This window comes from Orbicella franksi, chromosome 7, assembly GCF_964199315.1.
Source record: "Orbicella franksi chromosome 7, jaOrbFran1.1, whole genome shotgun sequence".
NCBI lineage: Eukaryota > Metazoa > Cnidaria > Anthozoa > Scleractinia > Merulinidae > Orbicella > Orbicella franksi.
Window position 1 is genome coordinate 14,846,473 of NC_138151.1, and position 16,397 is coordinate 14,862,869.

General features: G+C 40.1%; 1 protein-coding gene across 1 annotated transcript; it reads left to right on the forward strand.

Annotated features, from left to right (window-relative positions):
* The first annotated feature begins 4,515 nt into the window (after positions 1–4,515).
* On the forward strand, positions 4,516–16,178 carry LOC145493067 (uncharacterized). Its single transcript, XM_081472471.1, has 5 exons — positions 4,516–4,851; positions 13,227–13,338; positions 13,988–14,039; positions 15,317–15,446; positions 15,654–16,178. Exons 1-5 carry the CDS (start codon positions 4,516–4,518, stop codon positions 16,176–16,178), a joined length of 1,155 nt encoding a protein of 384 aa, XP_081328597.1.
* The last annotated feature ends 219 nt before the right edge of the window (positions 16,179–16,397 follow it).

The window sequence follows — 16,397 nt, forward strand, 5'->3', positions numbered from 1 at the left end:
TCGACAGGCCGCCATCTTGGTCTCTTGATGCGAACGAACCTGGGGAGAGTAAAAAAATACCCGTGGGTAGGGGTGGTGGAGAGCACGGAGGGCAAAAAAATAGGGAGACTGTAACAAATTCACTGTCTCGTGTTCAAGGGAAAAAGAGAAGCCATTCACTTCAAGATCGAACTCGTTTGAGTTGATCTGCTCCTCAATGATGCTAGATAGCGGCACAATTACCAGGCAGGAAGGACTGCCTGAAGAACAACCAACGGAGCTTTTATCCATTTCCTTCGCCAAAACGAAATTTTGATAGATTAAACTCTTTCCAAACCCAGTTGGAAGAACCGCCAAAACATGTTTTCCTTCCAGTGAATGAGAAACAGCCTCTTTTACGTTTTAACACCAACCGTCGAAGACAAGAAGCAGACAGACGATCCAAATCAAACTCACAGAATTCCTCTGAAATCGACGCCATTTTTGCCTGAGCCGCGAAGTGATGAATGTCATTTTCTTCAACGTCTGCTACGCTCTAATGAACCCTATTGTCCCTTCGACCAATCAGGTGTTGCCGTTGCTGGAGGAACTAACGTCACTAACATGAGACGAAGAGAAGCTGTTACAGGCTCCCTATTTTTTCCGCCCATCCACCCCCACGCTATTTACCCCACCGCCTCTACCCACGGGCAGTTTGTGCTTTCCCCAGTTTCGCTCGCATCAAGAGACCAAGATGGCGGCCCCTCGAACTAAACCATCAACATCTACGATCTCACGGAAAAATAAGCGACTGTAAACAGTCTAGTTCGGTCAAGATGGCTAGATATTGGCCAGGTTCTTTTCTTTGCGTGTTTATGGACAGAGACGGAGTCGAAGTCCATAAACTCGCAAAACTAAGAACGAGACCAATATCCAGTCATCTTGACCGAACAAGCTAGGACAATAAAGGATTTATTATATGGCTTTTAGTGAAATTTTTCTCGCGGTACACGGCAGGTAGCCTGCCCGGGTACTCAATCACAGTGCAAGATTCGGCTCATCTTACCCGCTCGCGTACCATTCGAAATTCCTTGAGGATCTGTCATGGGACCAACACCTTTTACCCTGTTTACAAATGACCTACCAACTTCTGTAAGAGCCGAATCAGTCTATATGTTTGCTGACGACAATACGATTTACGAGTTATACCGCAGAAAAGGCTATTGCGCAACTAACACGGCACTCCACGAACTATATGATTGGTGCTTAATAAATAGGCTCTCTCCCTACCCGGGCAAAAGTGAGGCGATGTTAAACGCCAGAAGCCCTCCGGATCTTATCCCTTGGATCTTCATTGGTAGTTCTCTCACGCCCGCTAGGGATGACGGTTGATGAGAAGCTCACTTAGCTTCTGCTCTTGTTGGAATTGAAAAAGTCCTTCGCTAAAAGATTAGACCTAATCAAAACGTTAGATCATTTTAATTTTTTTTTTTTCTCATTTCAGGTTTTTGTTACTTTGCACTATTCTGATTTTTCAAAATACTATACATCACAAGAAAAAATGTAGAAATGAAAAAAAACGATAAAATAATAATAATGATAATAATAATATGCTATTATTATATATTATATCATATTATTATTATTATTATTACACAGAATTAAGGGTTTTAACTATAGTCAACGGTTACGCTCGCACGCGCCGTCATACTATGTAATGACTGAACATAGCATGTATACGTTTTTACGGCTGTATAATAACAAATTATCCACATGATCATTTAGGCTTTCGAGTTGGTCACTGACAAACAACTGACCAGCATATTGAGAGAATCATGTGGTTTTCTTTCCTTCTTGGGGGTATGGGGCCCTTTAAAGACTTAATATGTCTATTGTGCGAAACAATTGGGTTAGTAAATGGGCGAGGACAATTTATTGAATACATACAGAGGCATCGAACATGATTATTCATTAACTAGACGATTTCAGCTACCGTGACAGAAAACCAAACAGCGACTATACTTTGGGACATGCCAATCCAAACCGACAAAGAGATAAAGCAAACAGACCAGACATAGTGGTGAAAGACAAGAAGGAAAGAACCTGTCTGCTTATCAATATTTCCACCCCACAGAAAGGAACACCTCCTTGAAAACAATGGGAAAACTCAAAAAGTACAAAGATCTTGAGATTGAAATCGAGAAAACGTGGGGAATGAAAACAACTGTCCCAGTGATCATTGGAGCTTTCGGGCTTGTCAAGAAGGGAACGGAAAACTACATCGGCAAGATCCCAGGCAATATTAGAATAACAGAGCTACAGAAGACCGTCCTCCTTGGAACTGCTCACATACTTAGGACTCTATCCATCAAGTAATCCAGCAGACTTACGACTGCCCTAGGCTCACGGATTGAACTCGGCACCATAAGTTAAAAGCGACAAGACTTATAATAATAATAATAATAATAATAATAATAATAATAATATTTATAACAATAATAAAATAATATTTTAAGAGGAAGCCTCCAATCACCTAGAGTTTCAGGAGGGTCCTCTAAAAAGTGCAATTATAAAATATATCTTAAATGTCGAAAATACATAATAGTAATAAAAGGTAAACATATTTGACTACAACCAAGGTATAAAACTAGAACTAAGATTGAAAAATACTACTACTAATTAAGGTTAAAAAAGATTAAGTAAAAATTAAGTTTCTTGAACTCACTTGGCAGTGAGGCCCAAAATTCGCCATTACCTGAAATTAAGCCGGCTGAAATGAGCCAATCACGGCGTAGTTAATATATCAATCTTCAAAGACAATGGTAAACCGTGCGTTCAAACTCTCCTCGAATTGGCAGTTCTCCCGTCAAGAATGTGAAAGTCGTAAAATTGTTTTTGCTCGCCTGCATTATCCTGAAACCCTCGTAGAGAACACCATCAGGCATTTTATTGAAATGAAAGTTACTGAGAATGTGCGTTCTAATTATCCGATGATGGGATGAGATGGGATGGATGAGATGCTCCCGACCAGAAATCGGCAAATGCGGTAAGACACCAACTCGGTGATCTCAGTCGAAAGATTGATACCGTTGTCCAGCCTGTTTACACAAGTCAGAAGATCAAAAGACAATTCAAACCAAAAAAACATAAACCTCCAATTGTGAATCAACAAAACATTGTTTATTATTACAAGTGTGGTCTGTGTGATGCAGACTTCGCGAGTCGACACCTACATCAACGTGTGGAGGAACATAAGCGATCAACAATCGGCAACCACGTAAAGGATCAGCACGGAAAGGATTCAGAGACCATTAATAACAATTTCCAGATTTTCAAAAAAATGTCAGAGTAACCTCGACTGTTTGATTTTTGAAGTGTGTTTTATTCGTAAACTTAAACCAAAACTGAACAAACAAAGTGACTCTGGTGGCTTGCTGGGGGCCAGCTGTCAGAAGCAGGGGGGAGGGGAGGGTGTCTTTTACTGACACCCCTAACTAGCTATAATTTGTGTTTTCAGTGTTAAATAAGCTTGATATTGACTGTGTTTCTGGATATTTTACTCAGTTGTTTGGCCTTGTTTGAGGCTTCTCTGTTGACATGGCACCCTGCTGGAGTGGTCCATGCCACGTGCATGCGTGAGGGGCCAATCTCCGAGCCAGGGGGGTGGTCAGAGGACTTCTGGTCGCTGGGATTGTCTTTGAGTCAATGCAGGCATGTTTTTGCGAATTCGGTTAGTTATATTTGAGCGCATACAAAAATTTTACTTTCAACTTGAAAATGACCGTCGAACGGTCGAAACGTCGTTGTTTCTCAACGTTAAATTTTATAGTAAAATCCGTTTCAAAAAATTGGTTGATTCGAATTATTATTATTATTATTATTATTATTTTATTTACATATTTTTATGTGTAGTTTTCTATTACATTCGACATTTTGACCAGTACTAATTCTTATGTTAAAGTTAGCGTGATAACTGTACATAGTTTCTGCTGACTCAATAAATGTGGATGTAGATGTTACTAGATGCATACTTCCCTCAATGATTAGAATTATAACCCTTTTCCCAATAAGCTCCTCCCTCTTTATTAATTGCCCTCACTGTGAAGTATTCTCTTAAGGATGCGCCCCTTTTACAATTAGGGTCCACTCTTATAAACGCCCACTATTCCAGACGTTCCCTGATACTAAAACATGTGTCTAGCTTTCAACTGGAATTCGTATTGGGCCCAATTTAGTCATTTTGGCTTTGAATTGCAGTTTGCTTTCAAAGTTTGGAAATTAAAAACTTGAAATGGTTGTCACAGCTGAAACAAATCTACCGCATCGTAAAAGCAGTGCAGCTGGAGGGGAGACTGGTAAGAATTTACGGAATACATATGAAACAACGGCTGTAGTGCTTCACCAACGCACGCCTCTAATAATCACCGAATGAAATTAGCCAATCATGTTATCGTACATGTATAAACAATGCGGGTTCAAGTAAAATAACCTTACCATTAGATAAAAGGGATCAACATTTCATTAAAAGCTAGCAGTTTCTTACGAGTCCGATCAGCAATGGCAGATGAAAAAGTTTTAATATTTTTCCTGTTTCAAGCTCATTTCGTTTTCTCTGCCGAAGAAGCTCCTACGTTTTCTCGTTCATCATACTTCACAACCCGGGAAAATAAGCAGCTTAAGGGATACGTTGTCAAACGGTTTGATTCTCCCAGTTTGTTATCGTGCGGCCAACAATGTATGAGAAACGCTTGGTGTACTTCTACAAACTACAAGATGTCATCCAAGAAGGACGGCAAAGGAACTTGTGAACTGAACAAGCACGACATCTCACTCATCAACGAAAAGGCCAACTTTCATGATCAGCAGGGAGTTACTTTCTCCATTTTGCTCAAGGTATATTTAGGTTTAAATTTAAGCAGTTTAAATGGCACTTTATAAATACCTGACTTTGTAAGTGCTAGCTGTAGTCCAAAAGTCTTTGTTTGTCACGGCTCGGCCTGGTATCAGGCGAAAGGACCGGAATTTGTACACTCAGATTCGTTTGGCTTAAATAACCCCAAAATTTGCACACAAATATATTTTCGTTATCACTTAGAGCAGCCCATTTCGTTGAATGATATTTAAAATAGAGTGATCATGTTTTCTTTGTCATAAGTTGAATCAACCAAAATAGACAAGTGTGTGGTCATCTTGGATCGCACATATTTCGTTATTATCAACCTTCTCTTTGCCATTCTCAGCTTTTTTATTTTCGTAATGTTTTCTGAGATGTTTGAGGTATTTTTCGTGCGATTGCATGGAATCTCAAACGTATGAAAATTATCGCATTCAAATGCAGTCGTTATCCCTGACACCTGCTTAATACAACAGCAGATAGAGGTCAGTTTCCACTGCTAGCGTATAGTCCTGAAGGAGGCGTGACGAAAACCAAAATGTTCTATCGATCTAATTGCCGAATCTTGCTTTCTTCAAGGAGGTGTTCGATGTTTAACTATAGTTTGAGGCAAATTTAACAAGTTAAATTGCACCAAATTCATTGCAAGGTTAGCACACTCAGTATGACAGACTGGCAAAGTTGTATTTATTAGCTAATATAATTTTAACCAAGAGAGCTTTTCTTCTAGAGAGGACAAAATCATGATATAACTGAGAAAACAGCGCGGGCTTGATTAACACCAAGACTTGCGACTGTTACTGTGCGTGCATTTCTAAACTAATTTATTATTCAATGCAAGGTTCTCTGCATCCGAAAGTTTGATTTTATTTTATTTGGACAAGTTTACCTACAGCAAGTCTTCTCTGGGGAAATTTCCTCGACCAAAACGGTAACCATGAACTTGACGAAAAGAGCGATCAACTTTTGCCACTTAACAAGTTCAGTCCCTTGTTCAAATGAAAAATTGTGCATTATAAACGAATCCAAAGCGTCTGACAAGAAAAAAAACATGTTTTCTCTGTCGGTTAAACATAAACCACCATGCATTGTAGCAGCTGGTCATCAAACATACCTGAATAAAATTAACAAAATAGAATCAAAACGCTGTGGACGCAGGTTAAAAAACTGTTTCTTTTTTTCAATTTTTTAAATTACAATACATTTAGTTTGTGGTACAAGCTATATTTAAATATTTTCGTTTTAGCGAGGAGCTTACTTTGGTGTATTTATTGCGTGGGCTAAATGTGGGTCGTTAATGGTTCATGAAAATTTAACACAGCTTTATAAATTAATGTCATTCACGCGCGCGTCTACTTATCACATATCACAATTTTGAAAACTCTGGCGAATTTCTTTTTTAAAAATCACGTGACCTAGTAAAGGTCTATAACAACGGCTACAGATAGATTAAAGCTTATAAAATATCACCAACGGCAATACAGAGTGCGTTGATGAGCAAGGTGTTACTTTCACACTTGAACTCATGAAGGGAAAGATTAAGTAACTAAGGAGGGAAGGAATGAGGGAATTAATGAATAAACTCGGAATTAAAATGTCGGTGCTACTTTCGCCAAATTCCTTGGCAAGCCTGTCTTTTCATCCAGAGAGAACTACTAAAAAGTTAATGTCACCAGCGACATCGACTCCAAAATGTGTTTTATTTTTCGTGGGTTTGTTAAATTTTTGTCATTATCTCTTTCGCACAATAATGCGAAAATAGGGGGGAAAAATGTTCACGAAAATCTATTGCAATGGCAGCTGTTTTTAACACTAAAACTCTATTTTTTAGGAATGGAGAACTTGCGTTGTACTTTACTCAAAATATATTTGCGAAATTTAAATTTCACCAGGCAGTTTTGCATATTTTTCGCGAATTCTAAGTTATTGAGGTATTTTGAAACAACAGAGGAATTAACATTTAACTGTTTGTTTTTCGTCGGCGAGCAGACAAGAACCACCGTTGAAGCAGCAGGTGTTTAAATCTCCCAGAAAATAGTTAAATAAAATGCTGTTGACGAAGATGAAAAGATGAACTTTTTTTACAAATATATAAATTTAAGTGTATTTTGATTATGACAGAAAGCTATATTTCCTGGCTCAAGGAAGAACCCCCCCCCCCAAAAAAAAACAAAAAAACAAAAAAAAAAAGCTATGGAAGGTTGCATGGTTGAAATTTTAAATAAACGATAGTGAAAACTGGATCGCAATCGTACACGTAGTCGGATCGTAGAGTAGACAAGATGATATTTGAAATGTACCATCTTTGCTTCTAGTCATATCCCTTCTAAACGACTCAAACAGACCCCAGAAGCACCGGTAAGTCTGAATTTTTTTAAAATCTACATTTTACATGAATGTAAATGATTATGTTATTGCTGATACAGTGTTCGGGGCCCCTGTGCTTTGGGCGAGCGAGAAGATTTTCATGAACGCAAATTGAATGGGAGCTTTAAAGGGACAGTATCACGAGCTGCGCATGTGTAAAACTGCCTTTTCATATCGGCTAAGTAAAGCTATTTGTTTTTTGATATGATCTTTAAAGTAATGTTTTATTTTGTAGCTAAAGGAATGCAGATTTGTCAAAAGTAAGCTATTTTGAGGCCTGTTTGAATTTTTCAAAAATAACTCGTAACTCTTGCCGTGTTTCCCGCCTGTCGGGTCGCAACTAGACTTTCTCAAAAGTCCTTCGTCTTGTTTATTCAGTACCCGCCGGACGAAGGACTTTTCCTGCTTGATTGCCGCCAATTTTAGCGACCCAAAAACGGGTCGCTGCGCTTCAACCAATCAGAGGTCCCCTGGATATCCCTTGGGGACCGAATTGTCAAACTATGCGCAACGAAACTGACTTGCGGTTAAATTCAATATGGGGTCGATTGCGAAAGCCATTAACGAAGCTTCAAAGGCCACGGGATATCATGTATTGCGTGACTACCAGAAGAAAACAGTGGAAGTATATCTGTCTGGAAGAGATGTGTTTGTTTCTGCACCAACTGGAGCTGGGAAAAGTTTGACTTTCGAGCTAGCTCCGTATGCGTTTGATTGTTTGAATGGAGATCATGCGAATAGCAACTCCATCGTCTTGGTGGTGGTTCCGCTTATTTCCCTGATGAAAGATCAGGGAGACGACTGTTCTGAACAACAGTTACAGGGCATTTTAGATCTTAAAGTTAAACTGGTATTTGGAAGTCCAGAGACGATTCTCAACAACTATCGCCACATTGTTGTTCCGCCTTTCTCGGCTTCAATGGACTTCCTCGATGACTTGAAGCTCTCTCTTACTTCAAGAATCTTCCGAACTAAGGTTTCGTTTTTGTCTGCGCAATTTCGGCACAAAATGTTTGTCAAAAGTGAACCTTCGCCACTGGATATCTCCTTTCCGGCGATCAATTCAAGATTCAAACAAGCTTTGGTCTTTTTTTGGCCACCCGATATCGTCAATTTTCGTTTAAAATCTTTGTTCGTGATCACTTTAGTATAGAGTAAACAAATTTGCTCTTTCGACGCAGGAGAAACGCACACACGTTCGATTGTTTTGGTCGGAGTGGAACCGATACTTTCCGCCATTCAACTCATGCCGTGTTTAGACTTGAACGGTTTACCGAGGTACCAGAGTCTACTTACCTAGGTAAACATTTTCCGTGTGTAAACGCCAATTGATACTTTGGTAAGTGCCGCAGAAGACAAAAGAAATTTAACCGAGGTAAAAGTTGTAATTACCCTGTGATCAGGCATGGTTACAGTTGGTAACCAAAGTAACTGATGAACTAAACTGAAACTGGATGCAATTTTACGCAAAAAATTTTAAATCAAGTGTAACGCACGTAGGGGAAATTTCACGCACATTTAAAACCTACATACTGGCCCCTAAATGCGAACTAAAAGATTTAAACCTAGCTGAGTGATTCAAACGGAAAAACTTGAGTAATACATTGTCACTAATTCTATTCGAAATAGTTCATCACAATCAAGCCAATAAAGAAACAACGGTTCTCTGACCTTACAAGCAACTTCTTGGTTGAGGACATAGCAGTCTGCGAGCAGTCTCTCTTTTGCTCGAAAATCCGTGGAGAAGAACGTAAAGAACGCAGCGGGTCGTGAGCGTGCGAGCGTGATATGCGAAGCCGCGAGCCACCCGCGCTACTGGCAGCCGCGCGTCTTCGCCGCTCGCCATTCGCATGTCACGCTCACAGTCACACTTGTTTTGCTTTCTTTATTGCGTTCTTGCCCACGGATTTGCGAGCAAAAGAGAGACTGCTCGCAGTCTATTGAGGACATCAAGATCAACAATGTTTAGCGGCTCTCGTGGAGTCTAGGAGCCTCTAAAACAACGATTTTGTAGATGGGACGTTCTAGGACCGCGGACTTGTTTTTCAGCGGGACTTCTCAAACTCATTAATTATTCATGAGCTGATGACCCAATCAGCTCGCATCAATTGGGTCAGGTGCATGTATGTTGATACCCAATGAACATACCGATCAACACACGGTAGATTAGTTCAAAAACTGATCAAGACACTGATCAAGAAACTTGAATTTTAATCAGTCTTAATTATAATTCTAAATACAGCATTTTTCCCGCTTAAATCATTGCTTACAACAACAATACAGCAACATATTATTCCTTCTTAGACATTGTTACATTAATTGTACAGTTTTTGAATTTTCCTTTCTGGAAAACAACATCCGTTAAAGATTGATCCTGTTTCTCTGTGGTAAAACATGTAGTTGTACTAACAACACTTGGACCTAGGATCTTTGAAACTTTAGACACATTTTCTTCTGTAGGCTTTTCGTACTGCAACAATGCATTAGAACGATGCCCCGACCTTTCGCGAATCAGTTTTTCTTCAACCCCAGAATTGAACAGGGAGGAAACACAAGTAACGCGCAAACTGTGAGCGGTTTTGCGTTTAAAGCCTGCCGCGTCGCACATGTCAGGCAAAATCTTGTTCAAGCTGTTGATGCCTACGGGCGCTTTATCGAATGCGAACCTAGTTTTTGATGGCTTAAAGTAAAATGCAGTAACTTCCTTTGCATGAGTCTCAACTAACCCTACATACAATCTGAATATCTCAACAAGGCACGGCTCGTGCTTTTCCTCAATAGAATGACAAACGTGCTTGACCACTCGCGGCACATACTTTAGATCACAAAGACCTCCATGATAAGTTTTAGAGGCATTTTCTTCAAACTTAATAAAATTTGGACCAATTTCAAAGTTGTTTACAACAATATTTCTGTGATCTCCCCCCCGCAACCCAAAAACTTTTCCGTTGTAGAAATAGATCGTGTTCAATAACGACTTAGCTGATGTAGTTCCCAGCAATTTCTTTTGCCAGAATACTGCTTCTTCTTGCTCGCTCACAAACTCCTTTTCCTCTTTCTTACACTTAATGTGAAGCCCTTCTCGAACGCCATTCTTCATCTCGGCATCTAAGCAACGTCGGAAAAGGACAAACCTTCAAAAAATAACACACAAAATTAAAGTCCTGAAACAGTGCATTTTAAATTACTAACCAATTCGGTCTAAAAGTTGTCAAGTACCTTTTGTCACTAGCGTCCAGAGGATTCAAAGCTTCTGATCCATTTTTCTCCTCCAAATAACGCTTGAGGGCACAAATGATACCATAAACAGACTTCGGAGGGTATCTTTCACCGGACTTTTTAGCTACCTCCATCACAAATTTTGACAACCAATAGTTCAGCGACAGAGCGTCCATTCCAGCAATATCTGCACTCACAGCGGTAACATTGTGTAAATCGTAGTCCTTGAAGAGACCGCCACAATCTAATACCGGAACTTTAACCTCTCTCAACCTCTGCCATTCGGCAAAAATGTTCACAGCCCACTTGTTTTTATACTTAGTTGAAACTGGAACAGCATCATTCACCAAAACATTTTCTTGAGAAGAGGTTTTTGGAACTCGAAAACGTTCTGATCTCCACTCGATCTCCATCACGCGGCATAATGTTAATTTATTAAAAATTCAACCTTTAAAACTTGCCCACATGGCCGCATATAAAAGATTCATTTCATTTACCATATGAATAAAAAACAGACAATAGCCTATTGAGCACGCCTGCTAATTACCTATTCTTCGAAAAAAATTCTCATGCTACTTTGAGAAGCCAGCTCAAAAACTCGTGCTTCGTTTTTCATCAGGGGTTCCAAACACCGAGAAACAATAAAAGCACTCCGCCTTCGGCGTCGTGCTTTCATCTGTTTCTCGGTGTTTGGAACCCCTGATGAAAAACTCGCACTCGTTTTTGATCTATTACATCTTAAAAAGACTCTCTTTAACACGGCATATAAATATCCAAATATAAATTTGGTTCAAGTTTATTAAAATCTAGGTTGCATTCGTGTACGTCGTTGTGTCAATGATTCATCATTTTTTAATTGTACATCTTAAAATTTATTTCAATTAAATGATTTCTTTGTAGATAAAAATTATAACATATCTTAAAATTAAAACTGAAAAAATAAACAGAATGAGCCTGATTGCTGAAACATTTTCTCATATAGTTCTTTCTCATCGAAAAACTGTAACACTAAATATTTTCCTTTCCGTGCTCATGAGATCTACAATCCTAATTTATAACATGGGTCATTTAATGGTTAGCCTCCTGAAGGAAACTCGTCAGGGCTCCGACAACTACGCTCATCGTTTGCGTTTGTTGTTCCTGTACTTTGGTGAATTTTTCCATAAAAGAGTTCATGTCTGTTCTTTGTTTTTCGATTCCAGTCAAAGATGTCCGAGCAGTTCTATTTCCTCGTCATCCTGCTCTTTATTTCTTGCCCTTTTCCGCGGTTTCTTTCACTCCGTTCGCCCTTCATGGCTTGTTTCTTGTGCAGCTGCGACGGTTTCACTGGCCTCACTCATGGTGGCAGCAGAACTTGAACTTGCTCCCTCTTCTGCTTCATTACGTAGAATTACCGCATCCCTACAACCAAGGACTATGTCTATCTCCTCGTAGAAAGTGGACTCCCTCCTATGACCTCCATTTTGGTAACTATTCCAGTCCTTAGGGCTTTCGTATCTTTCATTCAGATATTTCATCTTCTTGTTGATTTGTCGTCTGAGCGCATGGTCCCGAATCTCCGATTCATCTCCCGTGCAATTTCGTCCCACACTTTGCGTGTGAGTCTTTGCTCTCTAGCCGCTCATGATGTTTAGCCCACAAGCTAACCAGCGTCTTCTGTTCGGCGTCATTGGACCATTTATCATAATTTTTCTTCGACTGAGCAGTGTTTCCCTTGATCGTAGCCGCTGCCATTTCATGAGATCTCAGACTATCAGAACAGACAGAGCTCTAGCTGACTGTTATAGCTGGACTGCTTGGAGTAGCGGCTTAACTCACGCTCGGAACAGGCAAGGACTGATGTTGAAGGTATTGACAATTCATCGGGAAAGAACCCGGCGTATAGTAAAAGGGAAATCGCCCATCCATGATGAGAAGCCACTCGTGTTTAGATGAAATTCCCGCCGATTCCAAATTGCATACAGATCAAATCCATTAGCGCGACATCTCCAGAAGCGGCTTCTTTTGTTTTCTTGCATTTCTTCAAAATCCGCCTGCCCCACCCATACGTACGACGACGTCTTCGAAGTTTTGCCGGAGTTTCTAATTTTTTGCTAACCTGTAAATCACCGGTCGCATTAGAAATAGCGCTATAGTGACAGAATTTCAACCTTAAGTAAACAAAACAACAACAAAAAAAATGATCAAAACTCCCCTAGTGCGCGCTAGTTTCTGATTGGTGAACCTGTTGACAGTAATTGACAGTTGACGAAATCGGATTGCATCGAAGTTGGTGGGCGTAGTGCGAAAAACCCGGTTCTTATAGCAGGCGTTCCTTCCCCTTCTTCCTCGCGTTTTAATTCTTGCCTCCCTACGTACCCTTCCCCGTTTACGCCTGCAACGCAGGCCACATGTAAAACTCCAGGCTGACCTGGGGCGAATTCGTGACGACGCGCGTGATAGTTAACTATTTCGATTTCTATTGGCTATAAAAGATTGGTGTCAATCAAGAACACACTTGCGCTTTACCATGACAATGGCCCTTTAACAGCCAATAACCCACGACTTGTTCTCATCTGGGCGCGGAGCTCAGTCGGGAGAGCAACGATGATTTTTTCGTAGTTCGTTCGCTCTAGTTTTCTGGAGGTCAAAGACTTTCTCATTGTGTAATCTGGTCCTCTCTAACCCTCAGGAATAAACTCTTGCGCCGTCATTTCAAGTACTTAAAATTACCTTAGAGTTTAATCTATACATTGATTTACTTTTTTTGTCCTTCTCAGGATATTTACAATATTTCAATTTTATTCAGGGATGTTTGATGACCAGCTGTCTAAATGGCGGTTCTTGTTTTCCTGACAACGAAAAACAAACCGGCTTTTCCTGTTCATGTCAGCTACCCTGGACTGGAGACAGATGTGAAGGTAGAATGGTAGAATTGAAGAGTTTTCTAACTTATTCTTTTTGAAGTAGCAGCAAGCAGTTATTATCATGCGAGCCTGATATGGCATTTTAACTCTCCTCGTTGTATAAGAAAACACGACTTGTTTCTGTCCAGACTGCGGCGTTGTTAGTCAGATACCTTGCTAATTATGAACTTCAAGTTATTGATTAACAAAGCTTCTCCTTGCAAAACGGGTAACTCGATTTGCAAACATAGTCAAACAGGGTGAGCTATTAAAGAAAAAAACATATGAAAATATTATTACCAAAGGAAAATTGTGAAGTACTGAATTGGAAATTTCTACGGTATGAATAGGCCATTTCCAAGTTAATCTTACCTCTGTGACAAAACGAGTCTTCGTGCGAAACAATTTATATGAAAGTGTGTTCCGCCTAGAGGTTCATTTTCATACAAATCAAACTCATTTTCAAAGGTTTTGCACGAGGATTCGTTTTGGCACAGAGCCACAAGGTAACTCGGAAATGGCCTAATGTATTTACACACCTTATTTCATAGTTAAAAGCGTAAATGCTTACACGTCCGGATAGTTTTTGCATTTGACGTATTTTTTAACTCCGAGTGAAGTTACTGCCAAACAGTAAACGACAAATATATCATGTATCTTTTAGATCTTACAGACTTGAACAGTTCAACGTGCAAGGAAATTTATGACAAGAACTTGTAAGTAATTTGTTCTCACCAAGTCGATGAAGAAAACTAATACACAAGCCCATGCCCAAACCCCGATCGTATCGCAAACAATGCGTTTGAGAGCTTGAAAAACCTTTACCCTGCTACTAGAGAAAAACCTCGGAACAGTTCATTAAAGTAATGAAAAAAGAGTGGAAAAAAAAAAGGAAACAAATACAAAATGTAGTTACAATATAGCAAAAAGACAATTTAGTTGCAATTCATTAGTTGATTTCATTCATAAGTTGATTCCATGCAATTTAGACACTTAGAACGATCTGTTTTTTCAACATTGTCGTTCCCAGAGGCCGCGCTTCTTTTGGTCAGCACCAAGAATCGCGACCTCTGGAGGGTCCAACAACGGAAATACGCGATTCATGGACTTCCCGTCACTCTGCGCATGCTCAGAATCAAGTATGGCAAATTTGATCGGCTGAGAATACGAAACGATTACTCTGAGCATGCTCAGACCAGAGGTCGTGATTCTTGGTGCTGACCAAAACTAGCGCAGCCTTTTTTCAAGTATCTTCTCTCCTGCAAATATTTCACTGGCCAGGAAATCAAATCCAGCTACAGTAACGGTACTGATCCCTCGCTAAAGCAACCCTAAGATGGGAACTGGGTGTTTGCCATTCTACTTTCCTGCCGACTGAAAATTGTCGATTCTCTGCCACCAACCCCCCTCCTCCCCCACGTCGGCCCGCCCTTCCGCTGAAAACACCCACCCCCACTCCCCATATAAAGTATAGATATGGTCCCGAAAGCACACACCTCAAGTAGGTTCAGTGTGGTCTGAGATCAACATTTTGACAAGGAATCGTTTGCTGAGAAGAGAAAGTTGAGATATTTCTGCCGGAAAACCGAAGCAGATATAGACTATAGCCAGCATCTGGAAGAATTGTTTTAAAAATGCTTGTTTGTTGGTTACTTCATAGCCGTCATCTATGGACCCAGATTAGCTCCTTGTGTGCCCCTGAAGATATAATTGGACATGCATCAAAGGGTGTCCTCAAAGATTTATGTAAATAATTCTTAAGACCTTAATTAACCCTCTAATTGTAACTAAGTGTTAATTAATCCCTGTGATTGAAAATATACGGAACAACTTTTTGCAAAACGAATTCTGGGTCCCATTTGAATTCAATTGCATTTGACGCATGGCAATGAGCTGAGAGGCGTTCCACATAGCTGGAGCCTTTGAGAGATACTACTTATGGTCATTGCAATCTAACTTTCACTGTTATGATATTAATAAATTATTTTTTCAGGTCTAAACAAGACAGCGCCTACTTACTCAAAATAGGTTCTGTGAAGACTGCTGTGTTTTGTCACATGACCAGTCTTGGCGCATGTGGTGGAGGTGGATGGACGCTGGTCATAAAGATGAATGGCGCACAGGTATAGCTCACTTCTGTTGTACTGTCCGTTAGTCCCCCACTTGCCAGATTCAAACCTGGGGTGTAGCATCCTTGCATATTTTAGATGCCATTAATTTGGATCTTGATTTTGTTTGATAGATTTACCTTATGCAGTAAAGCTAATTTCCAGCGATTTCATTTATAGTAAAACGTGTGATAAGATCTTTTTTTTTTTATTAAAACATAGAAAACTTTTCACTACGATTCTAAACTCTGGAGCAACAAGGAATCATTCAACCTTGAAGCAGGGGAGACTGGGCTTGACTTACAAGAGACCAAGTTACCGACCTATTGGAACACTCCCTTCTCCAGGATATGTCTTGGAATGAAGTTCGACCATGAGAATAGGTTCATTGCTCTCACCAAGGCTGCCAGCTCTCTGTACTCATTGATTGCTGATGGGAAATACCGTAACACCTCACTGGGTCGTGATACGTGGAAGTCGCTGATTGGTTCACAGGCTTCCTTACAGACCAATTGTAACAAGGAAGGGTTCAATGTTGTAAGCGACTCTGGCGATGATTATTGGCCTAAAGTAAGGATTGGCATTGTTGGTAACAACCAAAATGACTGTTACACTTGTGATTCAAGAATCGGATTCGGTACAGGAGGTTACCCTGACAACGCCACTAGTTGTGGAAACAGCGCTAACGGCTTATACACGGCAGTAGCTGCAAACATCAATGCAGTGGGATACATTTTGGTGCAATGAGACCAAGAACTAGAATCGGGAACAGCACCTAACGATTACAACAACGGGAATGACAGTGATAACACTGATGCTGGTTAATGATAACAAAGCTGATAATGTCACTGGATTATCTCGATAGCGCTAATCTTAACGTCGCACTTTAATTTAGTTTCCACTGAACAGTACACTTCCTTCAATGATGGGAGTTCTAACCCCTTTTCGATAAGCCCCCTCCCCCCC

What these genes read in the sequence shown, in the direction of transcription:
- LOC145493067 (XM_081472471.1), top strand. Translation starts at nt 4,516, where the DNA reads ATGGCAGATGAAAAAGTTTTAATATTTTTCCTGTTTCAAGCTCATTTC. An exon ending in CTTTCTCCATTTTGCTCAAG is followed by an intron (nt 4,852 to 13,226) that starts GTATATTTAGGT and finishes AATTTTATTCAG; the next exon opens with GGATGTTTGATGACCAGCTG. An exon ending in GAAATTTATGACAAGAACTT is followed by an intron (nt 14,040 to 15,316) that starts GTAAGTAATTTG and finishes TTATTTTTTCAG; the next exon opens with GTCTAAACAAGACAGCGCCT.